The 18,240-nt window shown below is 50.3% G+C and overlaps 1 protein-coding gene and 1 long non-coding RNA gene across 3 annotated transcripts in view; one reads left to right on the top strand and one right to left on the bottom strand.

Moving 5' to 3' along the window:
- Nucleotides 1-244: 244 nt before the first annotated feature.
- Nucleotides 245-3,540, bottom strand: LOC309635418. The gene is made up of 2 exons (XR_014248830.1): nt 2,551-3,540; nt 245-1,580 (listed from the first exon to the last, which is right to left on the bottom strand). It is a non-coding gene; the product is annotated as an uncharacterized lncRNA (long non-coding RNA).
- A 144-nt stretch (nt 3,541-3,684) lies between these two features.
- The window catches only part of DOCK1 (dedicator of cytokinesis 1), a 526,335-nt gene continuing 511,779 nt past the window's right edge, over nt 3,685-18,240 (top strand). For both annotated transcript variants that reach the window (XM_082406605.1, XM_082406606.1), the window contains exon 1: nt 3,685-3,867. In XM_082406605.1, the coding sequence (XP_082262731.1) occupies nt 3,822-3,867 (46 nt within the window). In that variant the 5' untranslated portion in view covers nt 3,685-3,821. The remainder of the gene's footprint in view (nt 3,868-18,240) is intronic.

Here is an 18,240-nt window from a genome sequence, read left to right on the forward strand (position 1 = left end):
TCCCTGCCTCCCTGTCCTACTCTCATCTGCTCACCACCCTTCCTCGCCAGATAAACATGTCCCCCTCCCCCATTCACTGTGCCTTCTGGTACCTCCACCAGGCAAGATTTTGCTGAATTTACCTCTTGAGTTTGCATTGTGAATATGGATAATTTTTTCAAATTAAAAAAATTAATTTTAATTTTCTTTTTAAAAAAATATTTATTATTTATTTGGCTGCACTGGGTCTTAGTTGCATGGGATATTTATTTATCTATTTATCTATCTATTTATTTATGGCTGCATTGGGTCTTCGTTGCTGAACGCAGGCTTTCTCTAGTTGCAGCGAGCGGGGGTTACTCTTCATTCCCGTGCGTGGGCTTCTCATTGCGGTGGCTTCTCTGGTTTCTCACTGCACTGGCTTCTCTTGCTGCGGAGCACGGGCTCTAGGCGGGCAGGCTTCATTAGTTGTGGCTCACGGGCTCTAGAGCGCAGGCTCAGTAGTTGTGGCGCTCGGGCTTAGTTGCTCCGTGGCATGTGGGGTCTTCCCGGACCAGGGATTGAATCCGTGTCCCCTGCACTGGCAGGCAGATTTCCAACCATTGCGCCACCAGGGAAGTCCCTGCACAGGATCTTTAGTTGAAGCATGTGAACTCTTAGTTGAGGCACATGGGATCTAGTTCCCTCACCAGGGATTGAACCCGGGCCCCCGGCATTGGGAGAGCAGAGTCTTAGCCACTGGACCACCTGGGAAGTACCAATTTTAATTTTCAAAAATTAAAACTGTAATATCAATTATGCTTTTTCATGGCTCCATCGCAAGATTCTCCCTTATCTTGGGAGGGGGTCACTAGTCTGAACTCCCACTGACGCTTAGGACTGGGCTACTCGGAGCCACAGTGCTCTTGGGCACTAAGAGCCCAGGGGATCTGCAAGCACGGCAGAGGTCCAAGTCCTGCGTGATGCCTGGGAGGTATGGCTGAGCTCTGTGGCCCAGCCACGTCAACTCAGGAGTTAAAAATGCCAACTCACTATAACCCCCCAGGACTCGTGGAATTGGAGATGATGCCAGTCCGGAGCTCAAGCGACCACAGGGCAAGGAGCCAGGGCCCAGACTCGATTCAGAGCCGCAAGATGAGACCACTGTCAGAGTCAGCCAGGGAACGCTGAGAAACCTCTCAGTGCTTCAGGGACAGTGGCCAAACTTGGGCACACATCGCAGTAATGGGACCAAAACTTCATTGTCTCCAACACATGGTCTGTGGTCCATCTGGAGTTTTAAAATTCTGATTTAGAAATTTATTTTTATGAGTGTCTTACAAAAGTATACAAATCCCACTCCACATTTATTTATCTATTCAATGGGTCACCTTTATCAGGGTGAAAGTGGAAACTGCTCTAGAAAATGTTAACCATGATGTTATTAAGCAAAAAACCTGGGGGCAGCATCAGATGAGGAAACCAAGCATAGCTAGAGAATGTCTTACCTGTTCAGCCATATCTTCACCTTTGATCCTGAGAAGAGCTGCGTGAGGGTGGTATCATTATCCCTAGTTCATATGTAGGGCTCTCAGAACCCTAAGGCTTACAAGCAGAAAAGGCTAGAAACGGAAGGAGAATGGTCACACAGCTGGCAATGGCAAGGCCAGGACTCCGAGATGTGCGTGGCTCTCAAGCCCCTGGTCTTTCACTACAATACGCCATCTTCCCCAGCATGTAGCCACACAAGCAAAACTAAAATTGGGCACAAGAGAGATCAGTATCACTAAAATGTTTTCCAGGTTTTCTTTGCAGAATTCCAAGTTCCTAACAAGACCCAGAAGGCCCTTCTACTGCAGGCCCATTTCTTGGCCCTTTTACCCTGGTTCCCTGTGCTTCAGCCACAGTGGCCTATAAGTTCCTTGACGGATTTGTGCTCCTTCCCACCCCAGGGCCTTTGCACATGCTGTTCCCTCTGCTAGTCTCTGCTTTTCCTTAAAGTCTTGGCTTTCTCTGTTTTCTCAGGGAAGCCCGTCCTGATTTGGAGTAGGTCAGGCCGACATGTCATTTGTCTCAAAATGCCCTACTTCTCCTGTACAGCACTTTCACTGTGCTTCTCCTTCAAGGGTCCGAGTCACCAGGCCACGGGTTCAGAGCCTCAGCTCCTGAGGTTTCTGATTTCTACAGGAGGTTTTAAGTGTGTACATGAGGTTGTGTGTGGTTGGAGCTCAGTCTCCTTCCTTCTGTGGGACTTAAGTTCCTTATCAGTAAAACAGGGCCTGCAACTTTCTATAAACCAGTGGTTGATGTCCGTGAACTCTCAAGTCATATATTATCCTCTGTATGTAGGAAGTTGCCTCTGAGCCACCCAAACTGACAAGCTCTTAGGGCGTTCTCAAGTGTTTAATTAATTGATATTCTGGGTGGAATGTTGAGATTTCCCTGTCTCAAAGTGGTCCCAAGGACAGGCGATGGGCATTCTCTACAGCAGAATGGTGGCCTTCCTGGCCTTTCCTAGGCCCTACCAGCCCCTTCCCCAGCTCTGCCATCCAGCGCTGTCCCTATGCCACGGGGCTTTCCAGTCTTTTTTACCTTCCTTCGTCCATCCTTGAAGGCTTTCAGGCCTACTGCCTTGTCACTGGTTCTTGGGGGCATGAGGAGGCGGACAGCCAGTTAATATGCCGTGACACCAAATTTACTCCATTTTATGCGCTGTCTTCATTCTGAAGCTGTCTCATTCCTCCTTTTCTTGGTTTTGACCTTTTCTATTCTTTTCTGAAATTATGGTAAAAAATAACTGTGTGTGTGTGTGTGTGTGTGTGTTGTTATAAGTTTTTCCTTGGAGAAATCTGAAGCCCCATCTTCTACGGCTGTGGAAAACACAACAGTCTGAGAACTCTTACAGGGTGAAGACCACGTTCCTCAGAGGCCAGTGTGTCTGCTCCAGACCCGGCCTGGGGTTTCCTCTCCAGGCCAGCATCTCTTCCCCTCTTGCCCCACTTCACAGACCTTGAGTCCTACTCAGCTAGCAGAAGTTTCTGGGGGCCCAAGGAGGCTGAGGTCTCTGGGCCCCAGCGGGGCCTTGCCTGCCTTTCCCTCTTGGCCTCTCCGGGTAAATGCACTCACTCCACACTCCCGCAAGAGGTCACCTCCCCGGTAAGCGCTCCCTGACCAGCACTGCACCGTCTCCTCCCGCCAGCCTTGGGTGTCCCTGCCCAAGCACCAGGAGCCGACCCACCTCTTGTTATTCTTCTCATGACTTCCCCACCCCAGCTTGGCTAGTGTGGCGCTCCTAGCGCACCCAGCACTGGGTAGGTGCTCATTTAATGTTTGTCAAATGAATGAATGAACCACGTGCTCCGGGAAGCCTCCTCCCAGGGAACCTGCGGGTTTGCTCAGCTCCAGGCCTCTCCCCCCAAGGCGGAAACTGAGTTGGGGACCTCACATCACCGCGCGCCAGTCTAACCCGGGGTTGTGCAAGCCACAAGCTTCACAAATTGCCAAGGATCCCCCTGCCCACCTGCCGGCCAGGGCGCACCCCTCTCCGTGCATGAGATCCAGCCCCCGGGAGGGCTCCGTGGATAAGGGGGAGACGACGCCCCTGCGGGGCTGCTCCTCGGGGGGTGGGGGCGTGGGCCATGGCCCCCCGCCCGCCGCCGTCCCGCCTCCCGCCGGCGCTCCCGGCCTTTCCCATCCGGCCCGCGACGCTCCGCCCGCCCCGTCCCACATGACACCGCCTCCGCCGCAAACTTTTTCCACCCCATCCTGTCGCGGCTCGAAAGGAATGGAAAATGGCGGCCTAGGCGCGGAGTTTCCTGGCGGAGCGGCGGCGGCGGCCTGGGCGCCGGGACGCGGGCGGCGGCATGACGCGCTGGGTGCCCACCAAGCGGGAGGAGAAATACGGCGTGGGTGAGCACCTCCCGCGCGCCGCGCTCCGGGCCGGCGGGGCAGGGCGGGGGCGCCCGGGAGCCTGTTGCCGGCGGCCCGGGCGGCGCGGGCGGGACGCGGAGGGGCCGCGGAGGGGCCGCGGAGGCCGGGAACCCGCGTCCCCGCCCTGCCCGCCCGAGGGTCCGTCGGCGGCCACTGCCCACTCGGACCCCGGGCGCACGCTGTCCCCGCGCCCGCTCCGGAGCCTGCGCGAGCCGGGCCGGGGACACGCGGGGGTGGGGGGAGGCTTGTGTCACTTCCCGAGGGTGTCCCCTCCGACATCCAGCTCTCGGGCGGGCATCCCGGCGGCGGAGCCTTCCAGCCTCCGGGGCTGCCCCCGACGCCTCGACCCCAGCTGGGCCGGGCCGGGCCGGGAGGCCCCGGGGGCATTGTTCGGCCGCGCCTTTTTGCTTTTCGGATGAAGTTGTGCTCAGTGTCTGCGGCTCCGGGTGGACAGTTTCAAGTTGCAGCGACTGTGCTCTCCCCCGGTGGGAGGTGGCGTGTGCGACCGGGGCGGGCCGATCGCGCCGCCTGCCGCTCGGTGGTCCTGCCCTGGACGGCGCGGGACCCTTGGGGACCAGCGGCCGAGCGCTTCGGGGTCCCCGGGGCCGGAGAGCGGGTTGGGAAGGGCGGGGACCTGTTTTGGCTTCGCTGCTCTTTGTCGCTTCCTGAGGGGAGTAGGGAGAGTCCGTTGCAAGTTTACATTTCGGACCAAGTACACATTCCAGAGTCGGAGACTTTCCTTAATGGCTAAACAACCAGCCCCCCCAGGCCCCGTGCGCTCTGCCGACCTCCTGGAGGGGATTGGTAGCCTGGCCTTCGGAGGCCTGTGGGTTCTTGCCTTCTCTTAACTTGCCCACCGGACGCTTCTGTCTGGGCCCGCGGCTGGTCTCCTCATCCCCACGGCTTCCCAGTTGGCTTCAGTCTCTCTTTCCTCCTGCTCCACGATCCAGAGGGGTCCTTGACCACCTCTTCCGCCAGGCTGCACTCTGCCTGACTTGGAAGGCCTTTTGTAACCTTGGCCTCCCCTCCGAAGCCAGGTGGTGCCCTCCTGGGGTTCCAGATCCTGCGGCCTGCCGCGCCCTCCCGACTCTGAGCCTTTGCGGGGAGTAGCCCACTCCCACTGCTGGTGTGGTTCAGCCCTCCCACTTTTGGGAAGCCTGAGTGATTCTAGTCCCCAGGGCTCTCTCTTTTCTCTCTGTGATGCTTCTGCTAGATGCCAGGGACGTAGAGTGGAGCTGGCCTAGACATCGCGACGGTTCTAGGTCCCCTCTGGGCCCGCAGGGGCTTGTTGCACAGGTGGCGCTGCTTCAGGACCGCTGTGGCTGAATTCCCTTCCCACCCCTGTGTTAGAGATGAGGCCTCAGGCTCCGGCACATCTACAAAGGTCAGCAGCAGAGCTGGGCTTCCGAGTGCAGCTGAGTTTGTAAGCAGCATCCTGTGCCCGTTCAGGTGGTTTCAGCCCCGATAGAAAGGTCCTCATCAATCCACACTGGATGAGGGAGGTTTGGGTGTGGAGATTCCTGCTGGGTCAGCTTCGGGTGTGGGGCGGCATGGGGGGGTCTGGGCTGTAGTGAGCCTGCTGGGATGGTGTGTGTGAGGCGAGGGCTGAGGGCAGACCCTCAGGGAGCGCAGTGCTTAGAGATGGAAGAGGAGCTGGAGCCCTGGGGGCAGGCGGGGGGCAGGCAGGGGGCAGGCAGGGGGCAGGCAGAGGGCAGCAGAGCCCCCTGCTCAGGACTTGCCCTCTCAGGGGACTACTGTCCCTCCCACTTCTCAGAGGCAAAGGACAGATTAACGCCACTAGTAAGTGCTCCGTCCTGAAACTGAACCCTGGTGGTGGCTCTAGAGTTCATGCTCACCCCACTGTGCTCACCAGGAGATGGGCGAGAGACCTCTCTTTAAGGTCATCTTGATACCCTTGGCTCCCAGGGTGACCTGGATGGTGTCAGTGAGAACCCTGGAGGTGTCCATACCTGTGGAGTGACTTGTGTCTCATGACCAAAGGGAACATTCACAAGTAGAGACCCACAAGCAGGGTCTCCCCACTGGGGAGGCAGCTGTGGGCACGAACGTGGTTGTGTCCTTCCCACGGTAAGTCACGTGCCTTCCAGAAGCTTTGCTAGCGCTCACGGCAGTGCCTTCTAACATCACACCTTTGGCTAATACTTTGGTTTTAAGAAAACTCCAAGTTGAAAAGTTTCAAGAGAAGAAGGGTATCCTGGAGGTTTTGGAGCCAGTTCTGGGAAGGATGTGAGTGGCTGTCAGGCAGGGGAGATGGGAGGGGGCTGTCTTGCCTAGTTTCACCAGGTGGAGAGGACGAGACAGCACAACTCTTTCAGCAGCAGGAGGAACTGTAAATAACTGGACCCCCTGTCAGGGAGGGCGCGCAGGCCTAGAGCTCCTAGAGTTCCCGATTTGGGGCAGGGGGAAGCCGAGGACGCTTGAGTCAGGCTGCCCTCTTGTCTGGGAGTTTGCCTGGGGAGGATTCCGCTGGTTCTCAGGGAGTGGGCTGGCTAGGAAGATGTAATGTTGGATGTAGGGATTCACTTCCACGAGTTTAATTCCTCTTTCTGCCTAAGGGAAAATTACTGGAGATCCCCTTTACATTTTTTGGGGGAAGCCTTACAACGGGACTGTGTTTCCCTAGATGGGCCCTGGTGGGTCTGTGGGCGGCCAGGCTTCCACCCGGCCAGTGGCTTGGCCCGTGAATGAATCACGAGGGGAGAGAAAATGGTAAAACTCCATCTCATTTGGAAACATGAATCGCAGCTCATTGTTTGCAAGTACTTAGAATCTGTTAGAAGCATTGTTTGTAAATGAGACACTTCAGTTATTTATTTACTTTGTGGAATCAGGAAAGGAGTAAACAGCTGATCTGTTGCTTGCTCAGCAAAGGCAGGAAACGCTGGTTCCCCCCTCCCCCCCCATTCATGGTAGTGGGGGGGGGGGTCACCTGTGAAATTGACCAGCCTGTTAATTTCTCCCCTTGGGCTTGAGTTTGGTGGGTCAGTGTTTACTGACCTGGCTTATTAACACGGACATGAACTTTGACCTAGCTGTCACACTGAGGGGTTGGACCAGATGAACTTTTCCATCATCCCCCAACTAGGCAGAGTCATAACGTCCCAACACCAGTAAAATTGTGTTCATATGGATCCTGTTCTTCAGATGAGGTGGAAAAGATGCAGCCGTCACACCTGAGGCTGGCATGCTCACATCTCAGTGATGACACAGAAGGCAGAATAATGGCCCCCCAAGTGTCCAGGACGCGTGAATGTGGTGTGTGACACGGCAAAAGGGACTTGGTAGATGAGATTACAGCTGTGAACCCTGAGGTGCGGAGATGGTCCTGGGTTACCCACGTGGGCCCCCAAAGCAGAGAACTTTCTCTGTCTGCTCACACAAGAGAGATTCGGCAGAAGTGGAGTCAGAGCGATTCCGAGCCTGAGAGGGTTCCATGCCCGGATGCTGGCCCGGAGATGTCGAGGTCCACTTGCTACCAGGCAGAGGCCTCAGGGAGCTGAGGTTGGCCCCAGCTGACAGCCAGCAGGGGAATGGGGACCTCAGTCCTGCAGTTACAGCTGGATTCTGCCAGCACCCCTGAATAAGCCTGGAAACGTTCATCCTAGCGCCTCCCGTGGAGCCCAGCCGGCCAACACCTTGGCTTTGAGACCCAGAGCCGCTGGGTGTCTGACCTGGAGCACAGTGAGATAATGAATGTAGGTGGTTTTCCACTGCCGAGGGTGTGGTGATTTGTAATGGCAGCAATAGAACAGGAATGGAGGTGGTGTGGAGAGCAGCCTGGGCGAGACTACGGTTCTCTTTCCAGCCTTTAGCTTTGCTAGAGGCAGATTGAACGAACACCAGTGACCTCAGCGTGCCCTTCACTCTCCACTCCAGGCAGACCTCAAACGGGATGTGGGGATGTGGGCACTGGCACCGACACATCTTTAACGCCTGGCTCTTAGTTGTTATGTGGCCCTTGAGCAAATTATTCCTGCTTTCTTAGCCTCAGTTTCCTCATCTGGAAAGAGGACCCAAGCCTGCCTACTGCAAAGACCGGTGGGGATTCACTGAGATAATGTCCTCAGAGCACAAAGTCCTGAGATCAGCGTTTGTGATAAGCCAGGTACGCCATGGAACGGTGCTTTTAGTAATTTTTTATTTAATAAAGCGCAGTTTAGAAATGTAGTGACAAGTGATTTCCTGTTTGGATTTGACAGTCAAGGTGGCTGGAGGAATGCTTTTCTTCCAAACTTGATGTCTTAATGGTGTGTTTTGCCCCCATATTAGGGGGATGTGACATTTTGCTTGGTGTTAGGGATTGTGACGTGTGTATTCAGATTAGCCCTGCGCGATGATAATTGCTAGGAATAGTGTAGTATCCCAGTAAATTTGGCAGTGTGAGAGTTGCAGAGAGATCCCTTTTGTTGCTTAGAGTAGCAAGCAAGCTGCTACTTTGGGGGAAGAAAAATTAGATTTGATTGTAAGTAAATAGAAATGCAGACATTTTTATTCACTGGAGTTGCAGAAAAATGAAATTAAGGCATATTATATTTCTACAAACCTGATTTTACTTTGGAAACACTATAAAAATTTTAAATTTATTGTAGTGCCAGTGTTGGCCCAGAATATCAGACGTCTTATCAGGATTGTCTTAGCGTGTGTGAATAGTTCTTTCTCTTGTTCTCTTGTGACCTCTGAGGATGCAGGTAGTGCAAACACGGAGAAAGAAACAGGCAGTTTTGAGTCCTGTGCTGGGTACAGCTGAGAAGCCACAGTGCCCAAGGGCACCTGCCATCTCTCTGTCTCTGTCTCTCTCTCCTCTCTTTTTCTCTTTCTTCCTTCCTTCCTTCTTCCTTTTCCCCCTTCTTTCCTTCCTTTCCTCCTTCCTCTCCCTTTTTTTCTTCATTAACTTTGGATTTTCAGATAATTACAGACCCAACAGTTGTAAGAAATAGTACAGAGAGATCCTGTGTACCCACTACAATTTTTCCCCAAGGTTATATCTTGCAAAACTGCAACAGGATATCAGAACCCAGATATTGACATTGAAAAAGATACAGAGCATTTCCATCATCCGGAGGACCCCTCCTGTCCTTTTGTTGCCAAACCCACCGCCCTTTGCCCTTTGCCCTTCCGCATAACCCCTGGCAACCATTAATCTGTTCTCCATTTCTGTAATTTTGTAATTTCAAGAATGTTACATGAATGGGATCTTGCAGTATGTAACCTTTTTGGATTGCCTTTTCTCCCTCAGCATAATTCTCCGGAGAGTCATCAGGTTGCTGTGTGTATCCATGGTTTGAAGGATGTCTGGGTTTTGGCTGTTACCAGTAAAGCTGCTGTGAACATTCACGCACAGGTTTTTGTGTGAATGGAAGTCTTCATCTTCTGGGATAAATGCCTAGGAATGCAGTTGTTGAATGGAAAGGTAGTTTGGCTTTTTAAGAAACTACTAAACTTTTCCCGAGCGGCTGTGCCATTTTATGTTCCCACCAGCCGTGTGTGTGTGTGTGTGTGTGTGTGTGTGTGTGTGTGTGTGTGTGAGATCCAGTTTCTCCGCATCCTCGCCGACATTTGCTCTTGTCCCCTGCATTGGCAGGCGAACTCCCAACCACTGCACCACCAGGGAAGCCCTCATCAAAAACTTTATTCAGTCTGTACCCTGGCCTCTTTGTTGTTTACGGTTGCTGCTGCTTTTCCTCAAGAGTGTGATACACAATTTATATGCCATCTTGCTGATTTTGTTTAACTTACATGGATACGCTAGGTATACTTTTAGGTATAAATGTAACTATTGTGATTTCCGTTCTGAATTAGGGTTGCCTAGCTGTGTAAACAAACAGCCCCACCGTTTCGCTGGCTTCATACAATGAATGTTCGTTTTTCCTTCAGGGCACAGTCCGTGTGGGTGGTGGGGAGCGGGCACGGGGGGCTCTGTTCCATCGGGTCATTCAGGGACCAGGGCGTCTTCTATCCTGTGGCTCTGCCCTCTGCCAGGATCTTGGGCTCCTTGCCTTTTATTTGGGGGTGGGGAAAGGAAGAGATGAAGGATAGTTCACAGGAGATTTTCTTCCCTGCCAGGGCTGGAGGTGGTGCCATTCTTCTGCCCACATTCTTTTGCTTAGAGCTCCATCCCTGGCCAGCGCATGGGACTCAGAAACGTAGTCCTGCTGTGTGCCTTGCAGGAGGAGGACGATGTGGATCTCCTCCCTGTGTTTTCCATTGATCAGCAAGAGGTGTGATGGACCGGTTAGCAACATGGGCATTGAGCAAGGGGTGGGTTGTAAGATCTCATACCTTTTAGTTCCTGAGAATCCTTTGGCGGAACAGATGGCCAGACCCCTACAAAGATGTGAAGAGATGTGAATGGGGACAGATGCCGCCTTTTTCTTTGAGGTATATTCCACTACTTATGTCCTATAGACCTCAGGATGTTCGATGCTGTGTACTTAATCCGGACGGCTGCTGGGGTCGGGGGAGTGGACCCATGAGCATAAGGAAAGCTCTCTAAATTGGTCATCTTCATATTTGTCGGCAGTTCCTATTCTCACCACCCTAAAACGTATGCAGCACCCCAGACCCCATTCCTGGGTTTGTTGAATTCTTTCGGCCTCAGAAGATGGTTACTAAAGCCTGCTAGTGAGAACTGTGTCTGCTTCTAAGTGTTAGCCTTTGTTTCTTTGTTAGAATGGAGTCTTCATTTTCTTTTTTTTATAATTGAAGTACAGTTGATTTATAATGTTGTGTTAGTTTCAGGTGTACAGCAAAGTGATTCAGTTAATATATATATATATATATAATATATCGATAGAAATATAGATATATTCTTTTTCAGATTCTTTTCCATAATAGTTTATTACAAGATGTTGAATATAGTTCCCTGTGCTATACAGTAGGTACTTGCTATTTATCTGTTATATATATAATAGTTTGTATCTGCTAATCCCAAACTCCTAGTTTATCCGCCCCCTGCCCCCTTTTCCCCTTTGGCAACCATAAGTTTGTTTTCTGTGTCTGTGAGTCTGTTTCTGTTTTGTAAATAAGTTCATTTGTATCATTATTTTTTTAAATTAATTTATTTATTTATTTTTGGCTGTGTTGGGTCTTCGTTTCTGTGCGAGGGCTTTCTCTAGTTGCGGCAAGTGGGGGCCACTCTTCATCGCGGTGCGCGGGCCTCTCACTATCGCGGCCTCTCTTGTTGCGGAGCACAGGCTCCAGGCGCGCAGGCTCAGTAATTGTGGCTCACGGGCTTAGTCGCTCCACGGCATGTGGGATCTTCCCAGACCAGGGCTCGAACCCGTGTCCCCTGCATTGGCAGGCAGATTCTCAACCACTGCACCACCAGGGAAGCCCATTTGTATCATTTTTTAGATTCCATATATAAGTGATAACATGATATTTGTCTTTCTCTGTCTGACTTATTTCGCTTAGTGTGATAATCTCTAGGTTCATCGATGTGGCTGCAAATGGCATTATTTCATTCTTTTTTATGGCTGAGTAGTATTCCATTGTATATATGTACCACCTTTTCTTTATCCATTCATCTGTCGATGGACCTTTAGGTTGCTTCCATGTCTTGGCTATTGTGAATAGTGCTGCAATGAATGAACCTTCATTTTCTGAAATCGCACTTGTCTTTATGACCAAGCAGGCACCGAAAAAGGCTGTAAGGGTAAATCAGTCAGAAGTGCAGTAACTGAAAGTGATGTGAGGGGACTTGATGGTGTGGGTTTTAAAGAGCACTGGACTGGGAGTCAGAATGCCTGGAATCCAGGCCTGGCTGCAACACTTAGTGCCACCTTATTGCTCTCCCCAACCTCAGGCCCTGCACGGGACCCTGGGAGCATCCCAGAGCCTGTGCTCACCTCCCAGCTGCCCGGGAGGAACTATAGAGATCACGTGTGCGGGAGAGCTTGCAGCAAGAAAAAGTACCGCTCGGATTCGCTTACTGTGTGGGTGTTAACTTACTATAGAGAAAATCCGCAATGTCTGGTGATGGTTTTCATTACTTTTAATTGGAAAAGGGCAGTGTGGCCTCGTGAGCTTTCCTTTTCCTAAAGTTTGCTAATTTTTGTTTTATTTGTTACAGACAAGTTGTCTGGTGATGGGCTAGCATCGTGGGCAGATGAGCATTCTGAATGAGCTGCTCACCTGGGCACGTGAACCCGCGTGTAGGTAGAGATGAGGAGTGATGGAGTAAGTGTGTCCCAGCTTCAGGGATGAGCGCAGGGAATTAGCCATAGAAGAAAATGGTGCCTTCAAACAACCCTTCCCTTCCTTCCCTCCTTCCTTCCTCCCTTCCTCCCTCCCCCGCCCCCCCCTTTCCTGTTTACTTGACAGCTTTGTTCCTAGAACACCCCATGTCTCATCTCCGCTGGATTTTTGCCATTAAGTGAATTACTCAAAACTCTGCGGCGTTTGGAACTTTGGGGTTTGCAGGCATGTGGATCTGTTTGATTCCTTTTTCATGCCTAAACTAACACGTTCCGTTTGTCTTCTGAGAGTGTGTCCTCCATCCCAGCTCTCGAGGTCTCTGATTAGACTCCCGAGACCGTGGCGGCTGCCGCCTGCTTGGAAAGGGCATCCTTTAAAACGCCCTTCCTGGCCTTCTTGGCCTCCTTTCCTGCTGCACTCCCGTCCCACCGGCTGCCTGGCTGGTCCCAGGTCACGGTCTGCAGTTTCCTGCCTCAGCTCGGTAGGGTCTGTGCCAGATTCGGCCCATTCCCCCCTCCCGGCATTGCCGGCCTGCTGAGCCCTTCGGGAATTGACTGTCCCCTGTGTTCCCAACCTCGGGCTGCGGGACAGGGGTGTGTGAGGGCTGAGGCCCCAGGGAGAATGGTCCTCAGTCCCCAGGGCCTGGGAGTCTTGAGGGACAAGGGAGGGGAGTGGGGGAGAGAGCATGGGGAGGGGGCAGCGGGGTCAGGGGTCAGGGAGTCAGGATCGAGGAGACCAGAGGCCAGCCTCCCCCAGAGCCCACAGCACTCTGGTTTCCCTTCCTAATTCCATCAGCCGGAGCCCCGCACGGATTTGGCTGATAGAGCAGTGGTGCCCAGCAAGGGGTCCGGAGCAGCTGGCCTGAATATGGGGGAGGGAACCTGTCTAAGGCTCAGGGCCTTGTCCCTCCAGTATTCAGTGACATCCCTGCAAAGAAGGTACTTTGAGTGGAGGCTGCCCGGTTTAGGACCGTAGTGCTGGGTCGGGATGCCCCTGGGGCTCCGAAGCCCGTCTGCCCCCGTTTACTCACTTGTGGACCGTGGATGACAGTAGTTTCTGCCTCACAGAGTTGCTCAAGGGTTAAATGGGCGAATTCATGTAAAGCAGGTTTTCTCGACCTGGGTACTCGTGGCATTCTGGGTTGGATGTATTTTGGTCGTGGGGGGCAGTCCTGTGTATTGCGGGGTACTTAGCAGCATCTCTGACCTCTGTCCGCTGGATCCCACTAGCAATCCCCTCCCTTCAGTGGTGACAACCCAAAATAGGTCCAGACATTGCCATCTGTCCCCCTGGGGGCCAGATGGCTCCCACTGGTGTCAGTAAAGTGCTGGGAGTCACCCCCAACTCCTAGTCAGCGCTCTGGAGTTGTTTACTGTAGTATTGTGGCTGTGTTGTTAGAAGCAAAGTCTTTGCCGCATATTTGGGAGGAAAAGTTAGAAACCTGCAGGACTTGTTTCCCGAAGGGTGTGCTTCGGGCAAGAGGGCGAGGAGGAGGAAGCCTAAGGGAGTTGGGGGAGGGGGTTAGCCGGGCACCGGGGCTGTCTAAGGGTGATCAGGAGACAGCTGTGTTTCTTCTTTCCGAGAGACAAACAGCAGTTTTGAGGTCAGGTCCTGGGAAGAATGCACAGATTACCAGGGGAATTATGGTCCATCCCCAACATTCTGTCTAAGAAATATCATTCAGGCTGCCCACAGACCTTCATAAATACAGGAGGTCAGGCATTCGCTCTTGGAGTTTTATTTGCTGGAATAAAGGCACTTATCAAGACTCCATTTTTCCCCCCAAAATAATAACTTATTTTCTTGAACATAATTGGCTTTACCAGGGGCAAATAATGATTTAGAAGGAGGGAAATGTGATTATTTTTCTTCCAAATTGCTGTGCTTCTATTAACTTCACGAGATTAATTTTCAAGTCATTCTAACATCATGTGTGTTCTACTGCCCATTTTTCAAAGGCAAGAATGCGTTTTGGTCCTCCAGGCGCTGTGACCAGGCTGCCAGGTTTCTTCAGATTGTTCTTGAGGGTTATTGCTTTGAGGATCAGCCTGGAGAGGCCAGGGGGAGGGAGAGATGGGGACGGGAAGCCGTACTGGGGACTCCCACGTATAGCAGGGAAGAGAGCTTAGTTTGGCTGACCTCATTGATGTCTGGTGGTATTTCCATACTCAAGTTCTGGCACATTCTACCCTGTGTGTTCTGGTAGTGCCACAGTGCCTTTGTATATGCTCTTCTGGCTGCCTGGAAATGTCCTTTGTTTATCTTCCATCTGTCAGGCTTTTCCAGGCTCAGCTCAACTTGTAAACCTTTCTTCCTTTTTTTTTTTTTTAATTTTATTGAAGTGTAGTTGTTTTGTTTTGTTTTGGTTTGGCCACACCACGAGGCATGTGGGATTTTAGTTCCCTGACCAGGGATCGAACCCGTGCCTCCTGCAGTGGACCGCCAGGCAAGTCCCAAAGTGTAGTTGATTTACAGTGTTGTGTTAATTTCTGCTGTACATCAAAGTGATTCAGTTATACATATATACATTCTTTTCCATAGTCTTTTCCATTATGGTTTATCACAGGATACTGAATATAGTTCCCTGTGCTATACAGTAGGACCTTGTTGTTTATCCATTCTATATATGATAGTTTGCATCTGCTAACCCCAAACTCCCACTCCATCCCTACCCCACCTCCCCTCCCCCTTGGTAACCACCAGCCTGTTCTCTATGCCTGTGAGTCTGTTTCTGTTTTGTCAATAAGTTCATTTGCGTCATATTTTGGATTCCACATATAAGTGATATCATATGATATTGTCTTTATCTATCTGACTTACTTCCCTTAATATGATAATCTCTAGGTCCATCCGTGTTGCTGCAAATGGCACTATTTCATTCCTTTTTATGGCTGAGTAGCACTCCATCGTATATATAGACCACATCTTCTTTATTCATTCATCTGTCAGTGGACATTTAGGTTGCTTCCATATCTTGGCTATTGTAAATCATGCTGCTATGAACATTGGGGTGCATGTATCTTTTTGAATTAGAATTTTCTTCAGATACATGCCCAGAAGTGGGATTGCTGGATTATATGGCAACTCTATTTTCAGTTTTTTGAGGAATCGCCATACTCTTTTCCATTTACATTCCCACCAACAGTGTAGGAAGTCAACTGGTCAATCTTCCTTGATTCACCCGGGCTGCACGAGGGGCCCTTCTCCAGGCTGCTCTCTGCAGTTTCATAACATGCTTCTGTCTGTGGGTGCCGTTGGTGGACTCCTCATTCATGTCCCCTGCTGGACAGAGGGCCCCTGGGAACAAGGGCTGAGTTGTGTTCCTTCCTCTGTTCCCTGCAGCTGTGTGGTCCCTGGCACATCTTGTTGAGTGCAGGTGAAGGGACAGCGAGAGTTCATCTCGGCAAAGTATCAGGAGCTAATTTGAAAGCTGTGAGTGTATGTATCTAGGTTATTACAAAATATTGAGTATAGTTCCCTGTGTCATGCAGTAGGTCCTTGTTGGTTCTCTATTTTATTTTTATTTAATTAATTAATTCATTTATTAATTTATTTTGGCCGCCCTGCTCGGCATGCTGGATCTCAGTTCCCCAACCTGGGATTGAACCTGCGCCCCCTGCAGTGGGAGCGTGGAGTCTTAACCACTGGACCGCCAGGGAAGTCCTGATTATCTATGTTATATATAGTAATTGCTAGACTCTTAAAGCCAAAAAGGGCAACATTGTCTTGGTTTTCTAATTGAGGGACCAGGGCTGTGAGGGTAGAGCTGGGCTGGGACCCTCTCTGGCAGGCCCCCTTAGAGCTTTAATGAACACAGGACGCCTCGGAAGTGCTGGGAGTGGGGGAGGGGCAGGGAACCTTGAGGGAAAGGTTAAAACCAGTGATGTAACAGAAATCCAGTTCTGTAGGGTTCCTGCCTCTTCAACCGTGTGTTGCCTCCAATTGAACAGAAAATAAAACCTCCATTTTACAGTTTTCATCTGACCAGTAGTTACCAGTGGGGACCACGTGTGGTCAAGGGCTCGAAAGCATTTGCTCAATTTCCCTCTTCGACTGCTGTGATTTACAGGCAGGCACTTAAAGGTGGGATTAGCGTGGAATGAGCCTTCAGAGTGAAGAATCTAAGTGCCTGGGAATGAAGTAGTGGATAAAAGTGTTTCTTAAGGACAAAGTTTTAATAATCATGGCATAAATAGTATAGCAGTAGTTACTTCCATTTTTGAAGTCGATATTTTATTCACCCAGCAAAGCCTGCCGCTTACCTGCTAATATGTGCAGCGGCTTTGCAGACGTGCTTTAAATGTGTCAGCCTACAACAAGTTTTGGAGCAGCTTATAAAATTTTCATCGGGCTTCCCGCCTTTATCACTGACTTAATAATGATTCGTCTCGTGGCTGGCATTGCACCACAGCTGGAAGAAATGGAATGGTGGTGTTGAATCTTGTTTTCATTTTTTTTATGAACACTTCTTGTTTCATACAGCCCACCTTGCTGGGCAGTGGGCCTATTTGCCCTCTGCTTATGCTCTAAAATACTTTTAATTACACACACACACAGACACACAGAGCTGGCTGAAATCCTGGCATTACCTGGTCCAGCTTCTCCACTTTACTCTTCTTGTTACCTTTTCTTACCACTCAGGGGATTCATGGGTACATTTCTAAACATATACACGTGGCAGAGTGTATGTGCCATAGCTGCACTCGTATGGACAACCGAAAACCTCGAAGGGCAGGTGAGACCAAACGAAGTGATGTTATTAGAAAACCTTTCATGGGACCCTTCTAGAGCAGGGATGCTTCCAATTTCTTCCTTTTCTGAGATGACAAGTGGAGGGAATACCCAAAAGTTCAAGTAGAGATGACTTTTTTTTTAATTGAAGTATAGTTGATTTACAATGTTGTGTTAGTTTCAGATGTACAGCACAGTGATTTAGTTTATATATATAAAATATATAAAGTTTATATATATATAATATATATAAATATATATAGAGAATATATATGGGACTCCCCTGGTGGTGCAGTGGTTGAGAATCCTCCTGCCAATTCAGGGGACACGGGTTCGAGCCCTGGTCCAGGAAGATCCCACATGCCGCGGAGCAGCTAAGCCCATGCGCCACAACTACTGAGCCTGCGGTCTAGAGCCTGCGAGTCAAAGCTACTGAGCCTGCGCGCCTGGAGTCCGTGCTCCGCAACAAGAGAAGCCACCACAATGAGAAGCCCGTGCACCGCAATGAACAGTAGCCCCCGCTTGCTGCAACTAGAGAAAACCCATGTGCAGCAATGAAGACCCAAGGCAATGAAAAATAAATAAATAAATAAAATTGATTCTTAGAAAAAAAAATATATAAAAGATTTCAGATTCTTTTCTATTATAGGTTATTACAAGATATTGAGTATAGTTCCCTGTGCTGTACAGTAGGTCCTTATCGTTTATTTTATATGTAGTATCGTGTATCTGTTAATTCCAAACTCCTAATTTATCCCCTGCCCCCACCACTACCCCTTAGAACAGATGACTCTTAACAATGGAATGAGATTTTCTTAAACTGCCACTTTTGGCGAGTGAAACGAGCGCCGTCTTTGTCACAGAAGTCGCGGAGAGCCTCAGGGGCCGGGACGGGACGGCTGACCTTGCTCTGGAGTACCGGCCTTATCAGAGGAGCTGCCCCATGACATCAGCGGGGAGCTCCGTGACTGGAATCAAATACTGTGGCAGTTTAATTCATTATTTAATTAATCAATCTATCCATTTATTTATTTTTCAGGCTTTATTAAGATATAGCTGACATGCAGCGCTGTATAAGTTTCAGGTGTACAGCATAATGATCTGACTTACAGACATCATGAAATGATTGTCACAATAAGTTTAGTGAACACCCGACATGTCGTATAGATACAACATTAAAGAAAATAGAAAAAAAAAAATTCCTGGTGATGAGAACTCGTAGGATTTACTCTCAGCCACTTTCATGTATAACATACAACAGTGCTAATTATATTCATCACGTTGTACATTCCATCCCTGGTACTTATTTATCTTATAGCTGGAAGTCTGTACCTTTTGACCGCCTTCCTCCAATCCCCCTCCTGCACCCCTCCACCTCTGTGGCAATTTTAAGTCAAGGGTAAA

This window comes from Balaenoptera borealis (genome assembly GCF_965194805.1).
Source record: "Balaenoptera borealis genome assembly, chromosome: 10".
Lineage (NCBI taxonomy): Eukaryota > Metazoa > Chordata > Mammalia > Artiodactyla > Balaenopteridae > Balaenoptera > Balaenoptera borealis.